Consider the following 21,052-nt stretch of genomic DNA (forward strand, 5'->3'; position numbering starts at 1 on the left):
GTGTTTTCAGGACACTCCTAACTAACGGGCAAATGGAGCTGGTTCCCACTGGGGTCCCACCACACCTGGGGCCATAGGAATGACGTGCTACAAGGGTGCAGTGAAGGGAGCATGTCCTAGGGGTGGGAGGAGATGCTGCCAGAGAGGGTCTTTCATGTCCTGGGAGATAGAGGCCAAAAAATGCCTTCCTGAGCTTACAGAAAGGGGATTGGATTTAACCCCCCCCCCCCCAACACACAGTTGGAGGGCCACCCCAGGAGCTCGCTGAGGTCTTAAGGTGCCCATCTTCCTGGCCAGCCTCCCCTGAGCTGCGCGGGCTGGGGGCTCGCTCGCCTCCCACGTGGAGTTTCTTCGGCTGCATCCCTCGCTCCCGGTGCTGTGCACTCCATATGGCACCCCGGCTGCGGGATGATGTGTGTGCTGTGGGGGAGGCTGATGGCAGGGACAGAAGCAGCTCCAGCCCGCTGCAGTCCCGAGCAGCTCCAGGGAGCAGTGAACTGCCCGGGCACCAGGCAGCACCGGGTTTTTATTTAACCCTTCATCCCAGTAATTTGCTCTGATGCTATAGTTCAAGCAGACACAGCTGCACGCACGAAAAGTCTGACACCAATTAGCTGTTCATGCAAAACAAGATATTTTTTTTGCTTCTAAGTGCAAACAATTTTCTGCCAAGTGTCAGATGAGCAATTACCTTCCTACGGGCCCAGGAGCGGCTTGACTCGTCCCATCAGGCAAATTTAAGGACCTCAATCTCCTAGGGGTTAAACCTCTAATTTAATTGCTAGTTCATCCTTAAACTTCACTTTTTATTTATTGCAATCCAAGCAACAGCCACAGAAAAACACAACGGGAGGCCAGCATGGAAAGAGAGGTGGAAGGGAGACCAAAGGAGGCAACTGAACGGTGGTATTCAAGGAGGGGCATGGTTTTAACGGGGATTAAGGTGTGGTGAAACCATGCCGGATGACTAGAAGTGTTTAAATGACAAGTAGGTATTACATTTATTTACTCAGTATTTATTGCTGTGGAGAACATCAGCCCTGGGGTGATGCTCAGTGGAGAAGGACCTCGCAGGGTGGCTGGGTGAGGTGCCGTCCATGCTTCGGAGGCTCAGGAGAGGTTTCTCCACAGCCAGCAAAGGTGTGACACTCACGCTTCGTGGCCCACAACCATCCAGGCCAAGAGCTGCTGCTGTGCAAGGGACAGTAACACCACCCGGCGGCACAACCGCCGCTGCTGGCGCTTCACCGTGCACCACAATCCTGCCCCGAACCGGCGTTTGCTGAAAAAACAGCAAACAATTAATGTGACAGATTTTGTTCGTCAGTCCTGTGATTACAAGGGCTTGTGCTCACTGGGTGAATGTGCAAACTCCCGGGCTCATAAATGCAGCCACATGATGACAATCTCTCCAATGAATTAAAATAATTACTTTTCTAATTCGCCTCTGGACTCTGCTAAACCTTTTGGGGCCTTGAAGAAGGCATGAAGGTTTTTTTCCACATCTTCTGCTTATGTAGGCAGACGTTTTAATTTATAAAATGAATAATTCTGTATTTAATCAGTACAAAGGAAAATTCCACTTGGGGACAGGGATGTCTCATGATGCTGCAGAGGATTAACCACACTAAATGACTCCTCGGTGTGGAGGAATGTGGCCCTGTGGGACAGCCCTTGCTCCTCTGAGCACCAGCGATTTTGGTGATCCTGGAGGTCTCCCTTCCAAGAAGGACTGAGAATATAAAGAATCCATCAAGGGGGAGATGCAAAGGTAACTTTGAGTTGTGTCTTTGAGCCATCAGAAGCCACTTACACTAAGCCTAGAAAACTAGACCTGGGTCTGGGAAAGGCAAGGTCATCGTCACTTGTGAACTCCAGCACTTTCTTGGAGCCTAATTCACATCAAACATAGAGATCCCAGTGGAAAACTGATGGTTTATCGGGCTGGGGCAAACAGATGAGGACCAGCAAGCTTTGTCGCTGGATGGTGGGGCTGGGCTGGGCTTTAACGCTTGAACCTTCCCAGCAGCAAAACCATCATGTGGCATGCACAAACTGGGTTATAAAATGAGAACAGAGATGCTTGAGGGTAATACAAAAACTAAAGGTAAATCAAACTGTGTCTACCAAAAGATGCCCTGGTTTTACAACTTAGCAAACCAGGAGTCAGTGACACTAGATAGATACTAGATATATGTTACCTGCTTATCCAAAGGAACTGGAGAGGAAATAATTGTTCAAGAGGTGGCTGGATGTGTGCCTGCGCTGAGGTCCCACGGGATGGGCATCAGAGTCGATGCAAATAGTGGTGCTGCACCACAATTTGGACCTTACTTTGGAGTAATTTATAAATATTTAATAATAAATATTAAATATTAACTAATAAATATTAAATTACAACAAAGAGGTGAACCATTCATTACACAGTATGCTACAAATGAGTTTAAAAGTGCTTATATTGGATTTCTTTTAATTACAGTAAGACAAAACAAGCTAAACTATACCAAGGATCCCTACAGGGTTTTGTTTTGCAGAAAGGTAGTCTTCAGAAAGGTGTAAAATAACAAGAATAGAATTAAAGTTTGGACAAAGGTCTTCCTCCTGCGAGGTGACAAGCTGGTGGCTTGCACAGGGGTGCACGAGGGAGCACTGCCTTCTCCTTCCCTGCCCTCCGTTGTCAATCAGAGTGATGTTTTCACCCCAGCATCTGTCTAAGACCAAAATGCCAAGGCATCATATGAAATTTTAAAACTTAAAAATCTCAAAATAAGATTTATACATGCACAGAAAAAGCAGCTAAAATAGCATTTTCTTGCCAAAATGAAATGTAAGCCAACGACTTTGCTACAGTGGACTCGCTACAGTGCTACATCACTTTACATCGGTTTGGGATCTTGCCTTTCACTGAAATAACTTGCAATTCCGGCTATAATTTCCCTTAAATCCTGCACCTAATGTTTCCTATGGGAAGGTTTTAGGTAGTTTTCCACTCAACGCTGCACTGAAATTCTCCCAGTTGCTCCTCAGACCTCCAGTCTATGGGGTGACGGAGGAAAAGGAGGTGCCTGAGCCCCCTCAAAAGCCCGTACACCCCAGGGCTGTAGCACCTCCATCCTACAGCGGGATGTTTAACAACAGTTCGCCAATGGCCATAGGGAGACCGGCTGAGGTACAGTTGAGAAAGATGGCTATTTCCCATCACAGCCTGGTTAAAAGTGAAATCCAGCAGTGAGAGATATCAATCACCAAATACTGAATCAAGAAAAAAATTAAATTTTTCTAAAGATGGTTATTTCTTGGAAATCTTCTATGCCTGCTTGCGCTGAGGCCAGTGAATCTGCCAGTAAATCTATAATGAAATGACAGTCAAATGCACAAACTTTTGCAGCCTACCTAAACCAAAAAGTAAACTTTTTTTTCCCCTTAGTTCTACTCTATTTTCTTTTTTCTGCTGTCGAGTCCAGCCCTGGATTTATCCCCCAGGCGGAACTGCTGCTTGCTCAGCGGGATGAGCTGAAATAAGAGGACTTTGGAGAGATTTTTAGTTATGCAGGGAAGAATAAAAAAAACAACCCTAAAACCAAGAAAGGAAAATATCCCAATTCTTTAGGTTACATTACTGGTTATATAACCAATTTCTCTGGTTATTTTTATGTCCTATTGCCCTGAAAGAGTGGCCTTAAAAAAAAAAACAAAACCAAAAAAACCCTCGACAAACGTAGTGAGGATGTGGCCACCCTGGGCACGGGGGTGCGGGGGTGGCGGGGCTCAACAGGGGGACGAGGACATCTGGTCGTAGTCGGGGCACTTGAGCAGGGCCGGGTAGTTGCTGTTCATCTGCAGGGACGCCTCGCTGGAGATATCCGAAGGGCTGCGTCCCCGCGCCCACGCGTCCGGGTGCAGGAACTGCCCCGAGTAGTCCGAGCAGTTGCTCAGACGGGGCCGGTAGAAGCCGGGGTGAGGTCGGTAGATGTCCTCGGCCGTGTACCGCTTCATGAACAGGTAAACAGACATCACCCCGGCGCTCTGCAGGGGAGAGAGACACGGCCCGACACTCACCCTGCTAGTGGCTGCCTTCTCCGCCAACAGCAAAACAGAATGAAGATTTAATGTGCTTTTTTTGTGCTGTGCTGACGATACACAAGAGCTTCTCAGGGCAGCCCCTTCCCTGCCCTGTGCCTTGGATCTGTGCAATAAATAACATGGCGCAACCACGTCTCCTCCTGTCACACTTGGCATCAAATTATGATCAAACGCCCCATCAGAGTTCCAGGCCTGGGGTCTGTCCCCACTGTATGTCTCCCACCATGCTATCCACTACCCACCTGCCCTCATAGCCTGCCCTTAAACCCCGTCTGCGTCCTTTTCTTCCTACCAGCCCCAATGCCCCCCGCCCCAGGAGCATGAGATGTGAGAGCTGCTGGTACCTCCGTCAGAAGGAACGAGATGGCAGAGAAGGCAAATGACCATCCGTATTTGTAATTGAAGAACGTTTCCGAGTCCTTGGTCCTGTTCAGCATCTCATCGTTAATGCTGGATATGTAGAGCACCAGCCCCACCACCAAGGACAGACCTGGAGAGAAACCAAGGAAAAGGACAGTAGGAAACGCTTCAGGGATGAAGCCGCTGAAGAAGCACCTTCCTTTACGACCTGGCTTGGGGGTGAAAGGGTGAAACTGTGGAAATGTGCTTGAAATCCCTGGGGAAAGGAGCTGCTTTCCTGCCGGGCTAACCCAGGGCACTCCTCGTTTCAGCCAAACTGGTACCTGCTCAAGCAGGTCCATGTGCACTGGGTGGGAGCTGGCTCCAAAGCTCGGCCACCACTGCTGTTTCTTTAACACCAGCACAATACCATGAATAAAACGTGCACTTGTCTCATGTAGAAACCTCCCAGCTGAGCAGTTCAAAGTTTCAGGTCTCTCCTGTGACGGAGGTGCTGTGAGAGATGTCCTCTCCCCCGGCACCCGCTCCTGCAGGGCTGGTGGGCGCTTGGCCCTGCATCTCCATCTCCCTGCCACCGCCAGCGGCGAGTGCTGCTCTGGGTGATTTTCCATCCTGCAAAGCCCGAGCAGGCTGCGGGGCTGAGCCGGGAGCCCCTGTGGGTGATGATCCCCCAAGGAGCCACCCCAGCGGCTTAGGAGAGCACCAGCAGCTGCAAAAGCAAAAGTGTTCCACACTCAAGGATTTCCAGGAGAAAACCTGGCTAGCAAAACTCACCTGACAGGATGAAGAATATCCCCGAGACGAAGGCGAGGATGGTCCTGTGAGGCCGAATGTGGCCAATGTTGCTCAGGATGAAGCCGATGAACATGAAGAAAAGGCTGACCAGAGGGAAGGGGGTGGCAGAGCGGATCATCTCTGGTGGGAGAGGAGCAGAGGAGAGTGAGAACGGGTCAGCCCTCCCCCCACAGCACAAGAGGTGGGCTTGGTGGGGTGAGATGGCTCCAGCCCTTCTGCTCTCTGACCACCCTGTGTCCTCCCTCGCTCCTGGTTAGTGTGGGTGCCTCTGCGATGCTCCCCAGCCCCTGCCAGGGGTTCCCCTCTTTGCTAAGGAGCTGAGTAGGGATGTGACTCGGCTGTGGGAATGCCTGCCAAGGACTGACTGCATTTCTGAGAGTTTCTGTGGGAAGCGTTACATAGGAAAAAAACACTGGAACATGCGCTTTTCTCTGGCTTCACTGCAAAACTGTTTGTGGAACACTTATTTATTAAACCAGAAAGGGCTGCAGAATTCATCGCGTGAGCTGCGGCGCTCCATCCTTCATTCATCCTGCTGTGTAGTGTGTACAATTGACTGCTACAGAATAAATACAGCTGCAAATTATGGAGAGGACACTATAAAGCCAAACACTTCCGTAAACATAGACTCATAGAATCAGAGAATATCTCAAGTTGAAAGGGACCCATAAGGATCACTGACTCCAACCCCCTGCTCCTCGCAGAAGCCTTACGGAAACCCAAATTACAGTCTTTACAACCATGGTAAAAAGTCTAAAACCACGAGTGAAGAGCACCATGAAGGTTCAAAACCAAATGCCACATAAAAGAAACAAAGAATGCCTGTAGTTTTTAACCCAGTATTTTTTCAGTCAACTTTATAATCAGTGCTGCATAGGCAGTGACGAGAAATGGTACAGCTCAGAGCCTCTGTGAGCATCCTGCCGTCAGAAAGGGATGTCCCCAAATGGTTAGGAGTGCACTAGGCAACTCTCACGGTAAAAGATGTAGTTGCACCCTTGCATGGTAGCACTGTTGAGGAACTAGGAGCTTCTTCAGCGAGAACACAAAGAGCATTTCTTGGGGAGATCCCGTGACCCTTCGGTGCTCTGCAGGATGCAGAGGGTAAGACCCCACCGAACCACTTACTGAGGACATTGACTGTGGATTCGGACGTCAGCTGGATGTTCATGGGCATGACGTATTCGATAGTGAAGCACCGGCCACGCTCTTCACCTGCAGCAGACACAGACCGAGTCGCACCTGCGGTGTGTTCATCTGATTGTTTTTGGTGGGGGAGAGGATGGCTTTAAAATTAATTTTGGTGCATGCATAGAAACAGTCCTGCTTTTTAATGCTGCTTCCATCTCGGCTGTCGGTGTTTGGGACTGAAGAAAGGCATCTCTTAACTACCATCTCTTGCGCACAAGGATTCCCTTGTATACAAAACCATGAACCCTGTGGCCAGAGAGTTTAAGGTCACCCCAGGGGCGGTATGAGAGCTCCTCAGTCCCCTGACTTTTTCAAAGCAGTGGTTGAAACTTGATGACATTTCAGATTAGTCACTTTGAGATTCCCATTCCCTTGGGTTTTATTCAACTCCGTCCCTGCAGCCAAGTTGCTTCATCAAACTTGGCGCAGAGGGAGGGAACGGTCCAGCTGACATGAATCTAAATTTTTCAGGGACAAAAAGGAATGTTTTGAGCTGCTGCCCAAGGCATAGGAGTGGGATGGGAGGCAGCAGGGTCTGGCACGGCAGCAGCAAACTCACCCAAAGCCTGCAAGCAAAGGCACATTTACCCATCTGGCTATTAAAGCCAGTCGTGGGGTGACAGTGTTACTTGCCAAAGGTTGTGCCTGAGTTTGGAAGCAAAGATGGGCAGAACCTTTAAAACTCCTATTTTCCCCATCCCTTTCCCACAATACGATGCTGCCACGCAGTGAGCATCACCTGAGCAGGGGGTGTTTTTGGGAGGGAGGCCGTACCTGCCAGAAAGCAGACCCTCCAGAGCCCCGAGTGCAGCGACAGTTTGATCTCCGCCGTCTGGTTCTGGGGCTGGACGATGCCCTCCTCCAGGTAGAGCCAGTAGTCGGTGCTGACGGAGATGCCCAAGAGGCCGAGGCCGCAGACGGCGAACACGCTGCTGAGCAGGGTCAGCGCCCTCCTGCCGCAGGCGCTCATTCCCGGCAGCGCGGGGGGCCGAGGCGGGGGGCACGGCTGCCAGCGGAGGGGACGCGGCCGTCGGCACGTCTACCGCTTCACAGGGGAATGGACGTGTCAAAGCTTTGCCCTCTGCCCTTAATTGCTTCTATACGTCGAGCTGAAATAAGCCATTAAAACAATCACAGCCGGCCCTGACAGATGGAGAGTTTGAACCAAATCCCACCCGACTGCTGCCCCGCGCCGGCCCAGGGCTCGGGAACGGGCTGGGCTGGAGCCCCGCGCCTGGGGCAGCAGCGGCACGGGGTGGGCTGGCCGGGAGCAGCTCATCCGCTCCCGGTTTATTTGCTGCAGGTGAATTCCTGCTGTTCCAGCCAAACCTGGCGCTTGTCACCCCAAGGACGTAGCCGAACCGCAGCACAGGAGCCTGCTGAGGCTCATGGAGACCACATCAGCAGATCAGCAAGGATACTTTTAGCTGCCGGACCAAAACCCACTCCCAAGCAGCTCCGGCCATCACCCCGCCCCCCAGTACTGCCATTTTTCCTCTTCCCGGGTGTAGATTTACCCATTGGGGGATCAAGATCCCAATTTTGCAAAAATCACGCTACACTTCTGCATGCCGAATGGCATCACCAAACGCCTCCAAGCAGAGCAGCACGATGCAATAGTTTGCCTTTTTTTTTGCTTGTTATTGCACTTGCTGGGTCAGAGCTGCTGGTGCCGGTATCGGCCGAACGCACAGACTGAACCGCTCCAAACCCAGCTTGTTCCAGGGGGGGGCAGGGAGCTGCGGTCAGGCCCTGGGCAAACATGAGAGGAGGAGGCAAAAAATCTTCCCTTATCCCCATGTCGCTTATGGATAGAATATTTTTTCCCCTTTCCTTCTCTTCTTTTTTTTGCTAATTTGTGGAATTTAGCAGTTCTCATGGTGCCCTGCAGAGTGATAAAATGTCACCAGAAAGAAGAGTTCTTGGCACAGCGGAAAAAAAGTGCAATTAATATGAGGAGGAAAAAAGCCACAGAAATGAAAGATTAGAGGAATAAGAGCAAGAAGGAAAAGATACACGCAAGAGACAGTCTTCTGGGGAGTGGGAACAAGGCAGATAGCACTATTGACTGCTTTCATAAAGGCAGTATGAATCACGGATAAGTGCCATGTCATGTATATTTTCCAAGGCACAATTTGCTGTTGTTAGCAGTGCAAACAATAAGGTAAAAAAGACTAAATCCAGCTAGACAACAAAAGCTACCAAATTTAACACAGGAGCAGCAGGATGCATCTTCCTCGGGCTGTCTTCAAAATGACACGGGCCCCATTCACACTGCGGGAAGGTTCGAGGGGCGACCAACGGAAGAGGGCTGGGGGCAGAGCAAGCTCGGGAAGGAGGGCAGAATCCTCCCAGCCACACGCTGCACTTGAAACACCAATTCCCAAAATAACAGCGGGCAGGCAATGGCGCCGGGGCAGGTGCGTCGTGCATCTCCCCAGGTGCCAGCTTTGGAAGAGCCCCACCACGCCTGCACTCACGGCCGGCATGTGCTGTCATGGCACGTGGCAGAGACGTCTCCTTGCTGTATCCCTGCAGCGAAGGTGGTGGGGTTTAGCGACTGGATCTGGAGATGTGGCTCCTGCCTGGGCCGGGAGACCAAGCCTGGCTGTTCCCACACATCTGGGTGGGTGAGCAGGCTCCCCGGGGTGCTTCATTCCTTGCAACTCTGATGCAAATATATTAATACTTGCTTGCTTGCAGTGACTCTCAGAGATGCCAAAAGTCCTCACAGCTTGCACTTTTACACTTGAAAGCCTCCGAAGATAACGCTCTGCCATAGTTCCCTCATGATTAATAGGGGCAGACGATGCTGATCGTTATGTCCTGCTGCCGAGCTCCCAGGGAACTCTGTGCTCTTGCAGTGTCCATCCCTGGCACATCCATGGCAAACGCACGGCACCAAGCTCCCTGGCAGCCCGGTCCTGGGCTGATCCTGCAGCAAATTTCATACCAGACTGATGGGAAGGAAACTTGCGGTTACTGTGGAGTCCAAATAACCGCATTTACTGCACAGAGGCAACACCCAAGGCCTGCCTGTACCTCCAGCTCGCTGCTCTGGGCAGCAGTAAGAGAGAAAAGCAGGGAATGCTGCTGCAGGAGTTTCAGTGAAAGAGAGAAAGGGAGAGAGAGACTTTTATTACCATGTCCCACCCTGAGTCCAAAGCAGACAAGTACATCTTGGTAGGAAGCAGATGTACTTGCACCCTCACACTGCAACAGCTCTGACAATCCTCTTCCATATCAAGTTAAGGATTTGGCTCTTCCTATGTTCACACTGAGCCGTTTCCCAGAAGGTACCAACCTACGGGGCGTGCTGTTGCTTACAGACAGCCCAAGCAAATGCTCCAGCTCATGCTACTGCAAGCTTTCCACCTTTGGCTCTGCTAACGAGCCTCATTTTTAATGCCCTTATTTAATGTTTCCCTCAGCTCAAGAAAATCGGGACATTTCCCAGGAGGAAAACCTCCCTGCCAGGGGTGCGAGGAGCAAGACGCGCAGAGGAGATGCTCAGCTTTGTTTTTTCCTGTGGAATTAGGAGGCAGCAGCTAAAGAAGAAACTGGTAGCTATGGGGCAGAGAAGCACGTCCTGCAGAGGTAGCCCTGCACCCTGGTGGCCTGAGGACAACCTTCCTGTCAACAGGAGCGATCGGCACAGAGCTGTAGATGTTAGGACACCGCTTTACCCCTTCACTGGATGGGAATACACCATTTCCCATCTCGTTACAGGTCCCATTTGATCCAACAATATGACCAGGCAAAGCACAGATCCTCTGGCTCATCCATTCTTCTCCCTAACTCAGTCAGAGCCCTATTTTCTAGTTGATGCCACAAAATGAGCAGTGTTTACTACAGGGTGTCTCATCCCTCTTGGCATTTTGGTGCCAAAATGGTATGAGGAGCTGGAATCTATTCTTGGCTCATGTATCATCAACAACCATCCTCCCTGCATATTTTTCGCTAATAAGGAGCCAAAAATCAAAGTTGGGAGTACATGAAGGTCCAGATAAAGCCACTCAGGGGGAAATCGCCGATTATTTCCTGTGATTTGTTGTCCATCAATACCAGGCACTGGAAAATATACCTATTTGGCATCATTTATATTGGTCATTGGGGTGATGCTAGCAGCAGGGAGAGGGGTCAGGCGTCAGTCATGCCTCTCAATTGCCTCATTTCTTTTCTCTCTCACACTTCAATTTCCATGTAATCACGGATGCAATAGACAGTGATACCTATTACTGCCTTGCTGGCACATAAAATCGAGCCCGATGTGATGGGGAACAGGAGGCAGGGATGGTGCGGAGCAGCCACTCAGAACAGACCTTCCCCCATGTCCAATGCCTGGACAATTAGCCGGGCTCCCAAGAGAAAGAGTTTTCAAGGACACAAACAGGAGCTGGCTTGATTTTCAGCAAGGCTTTAGTCCCCGGTAACCTTTACCGATTGCGTTATGCTTCGTACAGCTGAAAAGGTGATGCTGTTTGGTTTCCAACAGTAGCTGTATTTTAAATTAAATGAATCTAGCCCCGAAGATTTCCAAGAAATAGGACCTTAGAACTGTTCCGGCTCCTTCAATCACACTGTGCCTTCTGGTAGTAGTCCAGGGAATAATAAAGGCAGTCTGCAATGTAATCTGCAGTCCTCATAATGAATTTCTTTTTGTCTTGGAGCCATAGCTTCTGATAGAAACAGCACATGGCCCTTGCTGGGACTGACCCCTTCAGAACATGAGATGAATATTGGCGTTGTTCCTAATGCAGTTCACCCAGGTCTAGGCGTGAGAGAAGTCCTTACCTATTGCTCCATGGTCACAAAAAGAAAATATTATCCTGGTCCAGATTTCTGAGCCCACCTCTCCGTGACCTAACCGCCAGCGCAAGCCACCACTCTGGGCTACATGGATGGGCTAAGAAAAATAAATATATTGCTGGTCAGCTGCCCAGACAGGATGGGTCACGTCAATAAATCACGGCTCCGAGTTCAGCAGAAAACAAAGCTCCCTCCTGCCCTGGGTAAAGGTGGAAAGAGCAGGGCCAAGCCAGGCCAAGGAGGCAGCTATTGATTTTTATGTGGCTAGAGCATCATTTCCAATTTCCTGACATTTGTGAGGAGGGGAAGCACTGCCAAAGCTATTGGAGCAGACGGGAGGGAAGATTTTGTTTGTGGAGGGATGCTGGGATCCAGGACAAGCCTGGCGACCTGCCTCTGTGCTTGTGAAAGCATGGTCCCTGCTGCAAGCCAAGGGCAGGGGGAAATCAGAGGTTAAGCTGTGGACCTGGGCAGTGGGAGAGGCTGGGCAGAACGTAAAGAAAGAACAATGCCTGGTGGAAGGGGGGTGGGGAACCCACTGAGTGAGCGATCCATACAAAGAGCATCAGGGACTTGGGTAAGTCGGCGAACGCAGGAGAGAGTGAGCTGCGATGGAGCTGAGCTGAAAGGACCAGCTCCCACTAAGCTGAGACAAGAAAATTGGGCTGGCTAAAAATAAAGGGCCCCCAGGCAGCAGAGTCTCTTCCTCCGGACACAATGCAGGCCACAAACGTGGGCAAAATAAATAGGTCAAGGAGAGTGGCTCTTTCAGAGCTAAACTCCTCAGCACTGGCATCACTCGGGCAGGCAGGACCACGCCGGGGGAGCTGGAAGAGGCCACCGCCGCATCATCACCCTCCTTCAGACAGTGCAACAGCACCCTGGCTCCCTGCTGGGCAAACCCAGAAAGGCTGAATCTGGCCTTTAATAACCCCAATGGAACAGAAAGGTGGTGGCAAAATGGCATAGCAGTTCCCACCGAGCGTACGGGTGCAAATGCTCCGGTCCTAGAACAGCGAGTGCAAGGTGCAGCTGCATCCAGCTGCCTCGAAACGATGCTCTGTCGGTTTGCAGGGAGGGTTCTACCTGTGGGAGATGGCTTTAGTCACAGCTGGGCGTATGCAGCTCAGCAGAGAGGAAGAGGAGGTGGTTTGGGCAGAGCCTGCTGCTCCATCTGGGGACGCAGGAGAAGCAGATCCACAAACCTGACCTGGAAAACTGGGCGACTGGGAAAGATAGTTTTGGGTTTGGAATTACCTCTTGGGAAGCAACGGTCCCTCCTGAAGCCTGGAAAAGGTGTACCGCAGGCAGAAGAGAAACACCAGACTGCTCTGCTTCCATGTAACAGCCAAAGGGGGGCAGGGATGGCTCCAGGGAAAAGCAGCATCTCCTGCTGGGTACACTGGGAGGGAAATGGTCCAAGGGGATGTGGGCTGGAGCTGGTCTGTAGGATTCCCAGGAGCCCTGTCCTGGGCTGCTGGCACCCACCACCTCCCGTGGTACATGGGAAGACAGAAATATATATGGCAGCTTTACAGAGCTGCATTAGTGCCATATAGAAATGTCAGCTAGATTTCTGGGAGAGAAATTATGTATTGGAAAAATTAAGTACAGAAATAAATCTTTTTGATGCGGAGGAGGTTAAGGCTGATATTAAGAAACGAAGCAGTCCATCTCATGGCAGTTTGAACAAGCACTAGTAACTGCCACTACGAGCAGCCATAAGCTTCAAAAGGATCAATACTGGACTTGAAAGCTTCCCCTCGGCTGCTAACAGCGTGCTGCGTGGCCAGCCCCGCGCGCAGCACTGCCATTACAGCCCGACAGACACAGCAGCATCGACTCAGTCAAGCACACTGGGCTCACAGGCTCTCCAGAGAGGTGGTTTCTTATTAAAAAAAAAATAAATAATTAAAAAGGCTGGTTATGAGTTATTTAAACCTACATTGAGCCACAGCAATCATAAACCTATTAATTTTTTGCTTGTCATCAGACACAAGGAGCAGCTGAAAAATAATCAGAAGAAACAATGTGTGGCTGCCACACACTGTAATGCTCACCACTGATTTTACGAGTGGGATTACTTGGGGTTTTTCTCTTAAACTTGACTTCCATCATTTTTCTGAGATATTTCCCTTTTCCCTAGCACTTCCCATGTTGCATTTCTTATCCAAGTTCTTTTTAAGCTTGATCAAAAATCCTTTCACGACAGCATAAGAGTGAAGGAAATGCTGCATAGGCAGTGCCGTATTTTCCTGCCGAACCCACAGCCTGCCCAGCGAACCCCCCAGGCTGACCCCCAGCTTCCCTCTCCTTCTTCACCACGCACCAGCCTTTTTGCTCCAGGCTGCTCAAAACCTGCCCTTTTTGCCCACGCTGGGTTTGCAAGGATGGTTGTTACCGGTTGAGCTGGAACCTTCCGCTCCAGCACCAAAGACCAGGAGATCAGATGATATTCCCAAGGTCAAAGGAGCAGCAACTGAGATTTATTTCCCCATCCCAGCCCTCTAAGCAGACACTTCCCTGCGTGGGCTGCCCCTGCCGTGCCCACGCCGCTGTGCTGGCCAGGGCGATGGCTCTGCTCCAGCTCACTCCCACTAATGGCTTCGGGTGATGCCAGCAACTTTCAACAAATAAAATCATCTACCGAACAGCCCCTAGTCCCGGCTCACACGCTGCTGGCACGGCGTACAGCTGTGTGCGCACTGCTAGTGTTCGCTCACATGGTCTTTCTGGATCCACAAATATTCCCCCCCAAACCTCTCAGAGAGCACATCCCACCCACGTGCCTCCTTTCTCCTTGGCCTTTAAGGCTCTTACCTCTTTTAACCCCAGCTGAGGTGATGCTTTGGCAAGTGGAAAGCCTGTGACGTTGGCTGTGAAGGTGGGAAGCTCAGGTTCTGGCAGCCCGACTGTGAAGCACGTGGCACAGCGAGGAGAGTCCTGGATGGATGCTTGGGCTGCTGGGCAGCACTGGGAGGAGCTGGGAGTGGGGTGGCTTTGGCAGCGGGCGGGGGAGACCTCCCGGGCTGTAGGAGAGGACACCGCTTCAACTCTCCACCTCCAGCCGTCTCACATGAGGGATGCACGACGCTGGGACACGGGGACGGGTGGGTGGCAGGCAGGTCTCTGTATCCACGTGCCAGCAGCTCCTACCCTGTGGTTTTGTAGGAAAGCGTTACTCCAAGTGCGTTCCTCACGAGGGAAGTAGGAGCTACAGCTCTGGGCTTGCAATATCGCCTATATGCACCCAGGTCCAGTTCTCCAGGTCTGAACTATGTATATACACACTCAAAGTTTCCATCACTAACAATAGCTGAGCCCTTTCCTTTGCAGAGCCCTTCCCAACGCCCTCTCACCCTCTGCGTATCAAAGCTGACATACAACGTTCACCTACTTGCAGCGTGTCAGAGTGCTCGCAGTCAGCTGCTGGTTTCCATACCCTACAAAGAGCTACAAAAGCAGAATAAAAGGGGGACTGCCTGGTGCTGCAAAGCAAACCAGCTGGGGATTTTGCTGTAAGAGCTGCAGAAATCTCGTCGCTGTGTGCAGTGCAGAGCAGTGCTTGCCCACTGACCTCTGCATGCTGCGTGTTACAGGTTGTACTTTATATCCTAAATACATAAACTCCAGTAACCCGACGATCTAGTGACCCTCTTTTGGCTTCGGTGTAGTGCTTCCCTCTGCTCCGGCCAAGGTGAGCGGAGGGAGCCCGAGCACAGCCAGCAGCAGGGATAAGTAAAGGCAATGTAACCTCCAAGAATAGCTGGAGGAGAGCAGCTGGCTCAGGTGCAAGCAGCCACTTCACACCAGGATCAAGGCTGGGCTGATCTAGTGGAGTTGTAAATCTTTAACAGCTGGTTCTTGTTCACTTCCATGTGTCATTTAAGCTGGCAAGAAATCCTGCAATGGCTTTGTATATTAAAGAGAGGCGAATAAGCCTTTTCCTTGCACAAGCTCCCTGTGTCCTTCCAGGAGCAAGGCAGGTCACAGCATGGTTGAAGATCTCGGGCACCTTTTCCATAAGGTATATATTTTTTAAACTGAAGTGGGTATGAAGAGAACCCACAAATGCACCATAAGCCCTGCAAGAACCATGTATTACGAACGCCAGCACATTAAATTTCTCTGGGCTATAAGCTTTTCCTGCTACAGAGGTCTAAGAAAAGACTCTGTTACCAGCCCAGGTTGCAGGAGATGAGGCTGCTCCCACCAGGCTGCTCAGCAGAGAGGGGCCAACACCCTCCTTTCCTTCTTTTCCCCTTAACGCTCAGTGAATGACAGCTTGAGCTAAATTAAGCAGTGCTGGGGGGGTTAAAAATAGCATCAAGAGCTAATTAAAACTCTCCCACCTCCCCCGTGCCAGCGCTGGGGTGAGGCGAGCCCCGGGTACCTGTGCCGTGGAGGCAGGGCAGCCCGCCACAGCTCTTCCCCCGCCGCTGCAGCTCTTCTCACCAGCGCTGGCAGCTGGAGTGCTTTTATGAACACTTTCCGTGTGATAAATGAAGAAAGCAAGAATTCCCCCGAGTGCCATTGGCATCTCTGAACGCTGAAGGCTGCAGACAAGCAGCACGTTGGGCAGGCTGCACGCAGCGGTCACAGCCACCCAGACCTCCATCGCCTCGGTGGGATTAAACACAATTGCCAGCGTAAAGCAGATGCCTTGTTATCCAGGAGATTGCCTTCCCCCTTCCTTCGCTTAGAAATCTGCTTTACCACAGAGCCTCCGAGTACTGAAACAATGGCATAAAGGAGGCAGACAAAGGCTGTACCGTCCGCACCTCAGGCAAACAGCTCAATAACCCAAGTGCCATTTGAGGCTGCCATTCAACCCAGTTCCCAAACACAACGGCTGCCCCATCCCTTTGCTTAAGCGGTTTGGGACGCAGCTGCTCAGATGCCGGTGGTGGTGTCGTCGTGCACGAGCTCTCCAGGTTTGATGCTGAGCAGCCTCAGAAGTTTCATCCCATCCTCACATGGGGATGGTCTTTGCTTTGTGCAGCTTGTTGGGTTTAATAGTCAGGAATATTAAAGTACATAATAAGCATTTCTACAGCACTGGAGATACTAAACTTAGTACCACCCAGATTTTAGCAAGATTCATTGCCAGTTCCAGGAGTTAATGGCAAAATGTCCCGGCAGACAGGGTAAGACAAATGAGGCAGGACATGGAGCAGCCTGAGACCACCACAGGCAGTGTGACCCAGCCAGAGGAGCTCTGCTCGGTACCAAGCCCAGCATGGCCCCAGGAGGACATCAGCCTGCCCTGCTCAGCACGGGAAGCACTGCCACGTCCTGGGAACGGGCGGGGAACAGGCTTGGTCTCACTCTTTCTCCATCCTTCCCCCAGGCCAGCACCTATTACCAGGTGAAACACTCCGGCTGCGTGTATCTGGTCCTTACCTACACCCCACCCCTACTCCCACTGTCCCTTTGCATCGCCATGTGCTCATTCCTGCGCACCCACCCAGCAGTGCCCCTCCGGCCACCCATACAATGACCTCCTATTTTCTTCTCCGTGCAGTCTGTAAGATATTTTACCGTAAGAACTGTCAAACAGTTGACACACAACACTGACGTTGCTTTCCTCTTCAGCTCTCCCCACTTTCCTTCTGTCATTGTACAGAAAAGGGCAGTTTTGTCCCAGTTTCTTTCCTGCCTGTAGCTCACCTCTGTGCTTTGGGAGGGATGTGCAGCTTCCCAAGCATCAACTCCAGCATCAGAAGGGTTTAACACAACTTTCCAAACCACCCGATTTCTAGGTGGGGTTTGCTGTGTTGCTTCTGGCTGCCTGCAGCTTCCAGGCTCTCCCAAAGGCATCCAGGAGGGGATTATTTTCTATCGAATACAAAGTCAGTGCAGCTCTGAGCATCCCCCCAAGAGCCCCCAGGAGCCACCACCGCTCAGCCACCATGGTGGCAGGAACTGGGGAAAATCTGGCACAAGGGAAGCTGGGGTTGGCAAGAAATAAAAGCAGAGCCCCAGCTTGGGTCAGGTATTTTGGCAATGCCAAAGGCAAAGCTTTCTGTTCCCGTAGGAAGCGATGGCACCCACCCTTGCTCAGGTAAAAGGCACGGCCGCGGGAGGCAAAGGCAGAGCAGTCACCAGTCCCACCACGGCTTCACCCAGACCCTGTTGCAGTTCTGGGAAGTGCTGTCTGATAACTGGCTTTGAGTCGCACCTTCAGCTGGGAGACCAGCAGGATGTTACGGTCCATCCTTCCGTGAGAGTGGATAGAGAATGCTCCAGGATTTGCCATCCCACCTTGTGCCAGCACCGGCCATGAGCCCTCACATCGGTGCCTCTCACCTGGCTTTGGTACAGTCTGTGGTGTCTGACTTGAGCATCCCCTCGGTATTTCCCAAAGAGTTAAAAATTTTTCTCCTGTGATGTACTGTGTCTCAGTCCCTGGAGTACTAACTCTTACAGCCAGCCAGCTCAGCTTTTCCTTGCGATGTGGTACCCAGGGAGCAACTCTGTCTGGAGAAAGGGAGGACTGGAAAACTCTTCCTACCTGGACGTGTCTAAGCAATGGTTGGAACGTCTCACCTAGGCTTGGCATTACGGTATCCACCTCTGCTGCTGAATTTTTAACAACCAAACCCACACAAAGACTCTCCTCCCACCTACACCCAACTTTCTGACTGCTGCAGAAGGGGAGGTTGCCACCCGCCATGCCCACAGCCCTGCTCTCCTGCGGGCTGGAGAAGGTGGAGGGACACGGATGCCTGGCTGGGACCCTGCTCCCATCCCACCTCTGCCAAACATAACCCACCACACCTCTCTGAGCAAGCAGAGAGAGTCCCAGGCAAAGCTGCCACAGGGAGAAGGGACATCTATTTGCAGCCGAGGGTTTGATGCCTCCCGAGGAGAAGCCAGAGCTGCGGGGTGCCCACCTGAAGGGCTTCGAGGGTGCACGAGGTCCTGCCCTGGCAGCCCTGAGCCTCTGCTCCCTGCAGGTGGGGATGTCGCCCAGCAGCACTGACGGGCACCGAGTGGGAAAATGAATTATCTGCAAGTTGTCTTGGGTCAGCGGATGCCATCTGCCACGCTGCTCAGCTAATCCCCCCTCCGCGCAGCCGTGAGAATCACTCTAACGAGGTTTTTTCACTAATGAGCAATGATACCCTCCTCATAATAAAGGAAAAGCTGTAAGTCCCGTCTTCCACAGGGACCAGACACAAACTCCACTCAACGCTAACAGCCCATTTTCTCAGCCTCATGGTGCAGCAGTGTCGTCCTTTGACAAATTCTTTTCCCAGTAAATATTTTACTATAAACATCAGAAACTTGTGGCTATACAGCAATAAAATCTGTGTGACTGACTCCAAATCCTCTTTCTAGAACACACCTAGAACCCAAACGCCCTTTAATTTCAGTGAGATTAAGACTCCCAGAGAACTTTTGACCTAGCCCCCATCACCTAGTTATTTTAAAAATGCCACCTTAAAACCAGGGCTTTAAATCTTCCCCGGCTGACTTAGGAAAAGCTCCCAGTGCTCGCTCCAGCCGTACACTTGCACAGCTCACAGCTTGCCGGTGCTGTTGAAGCCTCTGCAGGCTTGTGCATTATTTCCCTTTTGCATTTTATATTCCCTTCCCTCTCCATAAAGGAAGCTGAAGCTGCAAATGCTGCCGTATGGATGCTGCCAGGTGGGGATTCATTCAGCTCAATGAATATATTCAACAGCCACAATAACGCAGCGAGGGACTGGAGAAATAAACACACAGAAGCATTTCTGTCCCCGGGATGCCACGTGGGGCAGCCACAGGGGAGGCGTGATGGCAGCAGGACGGGCTGCTGAGAGCTGCTCTCCTGCCCTTTGGCTTTTTACACAGGTCATGATGTGACAGACTGAAGTGGTGCCCCCAAAATCCAGCAGCAGATGAGCCTCTGAAGGGAGCCCGGACACGTGGCACTCATGAAACCGAAGGGCAGCCGTGATGGAAACGTGGGAACGCTCCCCCAGCAAAGCTGCCTGCCCGGATCACGCCACTGGCACCCTGCTACTGCACGACACTCCGCGGGAAGATCCTTTTCAGCCGGAATACTGCTCTCGGCTGCTCCTGCTGAAGCAGGGCTATTTCCAGCGAACGCGACACCCTTGCTGCCCCTCCCAAAGACTCACCTGCACCATGCGGCCACCTACCAGCTCCGGCGAGGCCCCCTCTTTGCTGCCCTCTCCCCTGCGGGGGGTCGTGGGGTGTGAGGGACACGGTGGGGACAGCGGTGGGGACAGTGGCGGGGACACCGGTGCTGCAGGTTAGACCTGCTCCGTGGACACCACCCAGGAGCCTCCCGCTGCTTCGTGCCTGGAAGACCCAACCCTAAAAGCTGCAAAAAGCATCTCGCGTCAGGGGCTGATGAAGTTGTACAAAACGCGAAGCAATTAATCAGCGGCCCAGGGCTGCGCCAGCCCCCTGCCCTGGCCGCGGGAGCACCCGCCTCTCACCCCCTCTGGCAGGGTCGCAGTCGGGAGCATGTGGAGAAGCGAAGGCAGGTGCCATGTCCCCCCACCCGCCTGCTCGTTTCCCACCCCTACGTTACTTCACTAACCGGGTCAGGTTTTTCTCAGCTGGCCTCACCTGAATCCGCCCCCTCCTCACGCCCCGGAGCGCCTCCAGCCCCTGCCGCCCGCAGGTCTCCGGCCCCGGGCGCACACACGCCCCGAGGTCGGGGGGCGCAGGCGGGGATGCGCCCAGGGACCCCCCGGGACCCCCGGTGCCTGCGCAGCCGGGCGGGGGCAGCCCCGGGAGCGGGAGCGCTGGGCGCTGCGGGGACCCGCGCCCTCCGGCCGGGCAGGATGCGCCCCCCGCGCCCGCTTCGGCTGCGGGGCTGGGGGGCTGCGGAGCTGGGGGGCTGCGGAGCTGGGGGGGCTGGGGGGGCTGCGGGGCAAGGACAGGGCTGAGGCTGCCGAGCAGGGACGGGCTGCGGGGCTGTGGCGGCTGCGGGGCCGGGGCAGCTGCGGAGCGCGGGGTGGGGGGCTCGGGGCCGGGCTGGGGCTGCGGAGCCGCGGTTTCGGAGCCGGGGCTGCGGGGCCGGGCTGGGGACGCTGCCCGCACCGCTGCCCTCCCGGAGCTACCGAGGGCACGGCCGGCTCCGACCCCGACCCCGAGGGGGGCCGGGAGAGCACAGGAACACGCGCCCCAAACGCTGCCCCTCCGCGCCCGGGCGGCACCTCCCGGCTCGCCCCCCGCCCCGGCTTTAAACTTTGAGGGTGTCACACCCGGTTCGCCCCCCCCGGCGCCCCCCGCAGGACGGTGCCCCCTGCCCCGCCCGCACACCGAGGGTGGCCAGCCCCCCCCCCCCGCCGCCCCCCGCGCTCACCGGCCCCGCGGGCGCTGCTCCGGCGGCGGGACGCGCCCGTCGGCCCCGGGGATGCTCCGCGCCGCGCCGGGTAGGGCCGGGGAGCCCGGGGAGGAGAGGGCATCACATGGCGCCGGCGGGGACAGCCCACCGCTCCCTCCCTCCGTGCCCCCTTTCCCTCCCTCCTTCATCCCTCCTTCCCTTCATCCCTCCTTCCCTTTCTCCATCCTCCCCTTCTTCCCTCCCTCCCTCCCTCCTCCCTCCCTCCCTCCCTCCTCCCTCCCTCCCTCCCTCCTCCCTCCCTCCCTCTCCAGCCACCCCTACTCCCTCCCTCCCCCGCCCCCCTTACTTCCCTCTGTCCCTCCTTTCTCCATACCTCCCTCCCCTTTCACCCTTTCCCTTTATTCCCCCACTTTCCCTCTGCTTCCCCCTTTTTTCCTCTGGTCCCCTCCTTTCCCTTCTCCCTGCTTCCCAGTCCCTCAGCTGTGGCTGGTGGCTCCAGTTTAA

The 21,052-nt window shown here is 53.2% G+C and overlaps 1 protein-coding gene across 5 annotated transcripts; it reads right to left on the reverse strand.

Moving 5' to 3' along the window:
* Positions 1–202: 202 nt before the first annotated feature.
* Positions 203–20,732, reverse strand: CACNG5 (calcium voltage-gated channel auxiliary subunit gamma 5). 5 transcript variants are annotated; one of them, XM_040582015.1, is made up of 8 exons: positions 20,567–20,732; positions 19,389–19,573; positions 14,059–14,395; positions 7,204–7,538; positions 6,367–6,453; positions 5,218–5,358; positions 4,428–4,573; positions 203–4,026 (listed from the first exon to the last, which is right to left on the reverse strand). In XM_040582015.1, the coding sequence occupies exons 4-8, from the start codon at positions 7,397–7,399 to the stop codon at positions 3,769–3,771; spliced, it is 828 nt and encodes a 275-aa protein (XP_040437949.1). In that variant the 5' UTR covers positions 7,400–7,538; positions 14,059–14,395; positions 19,389–19,573; positions 20,567–20,732; the 3' UTR covers positions 203–3,768. The 5 variants fall into 5 exon arrangements, with proteins under 5 accessions (XP_040437949.1, XP_040437948.1, XP_040437951.1 ...); XM_040582014.1 differs by having other exon boundaries at positions 19,368–19,573; XM_040582017.1 differs by lacking the exon at positions 14,059–14,395 and having other exon boundaries at positions 19,368–19,573.
* Positions 20,733–21,052: the final 320 nt, after the last annotated feature.

This window comes from Falco naumanni, chromosome 1, assembly GCF_017639655.2.
Source record: "Falco naumanni isolate bFalNau1 chromosome 1, bFalNau1.pat, whole genome shotgun sequence".
Taxonomy (NCBI): Eukaryota; Metazoa; Chordata; class Aves; order Falconiformes; family Falconidae; genus Falco; species Falco naumanni.

Bases quoted from the DNA above. Each gene is read 5' to 3' on its own strand.
- CACNG5 (XM_040582015.1), bottom strand. From the start codon at position 7,399: ATGAGCGCCTGCGGCAGGAGGGCGCTGACCCTGCTCAGCAGCGTGTTC. The intron at 6,454-7,203 runs GTACGGCCTCCC...TGTCTGCTGCAG, and splicing joins GAGGGTCTGCTTTCTGGCAG to GTGAAGAGCGTGGCCGGTGC. The intron at 4,574-5,217 runs GTGAGTTTTGCT...GTTTCTCTCCAG, and splicing joins GATATTCTTCATCCTGTCAG to GTCTGTCCTTGGTGGTGGGG.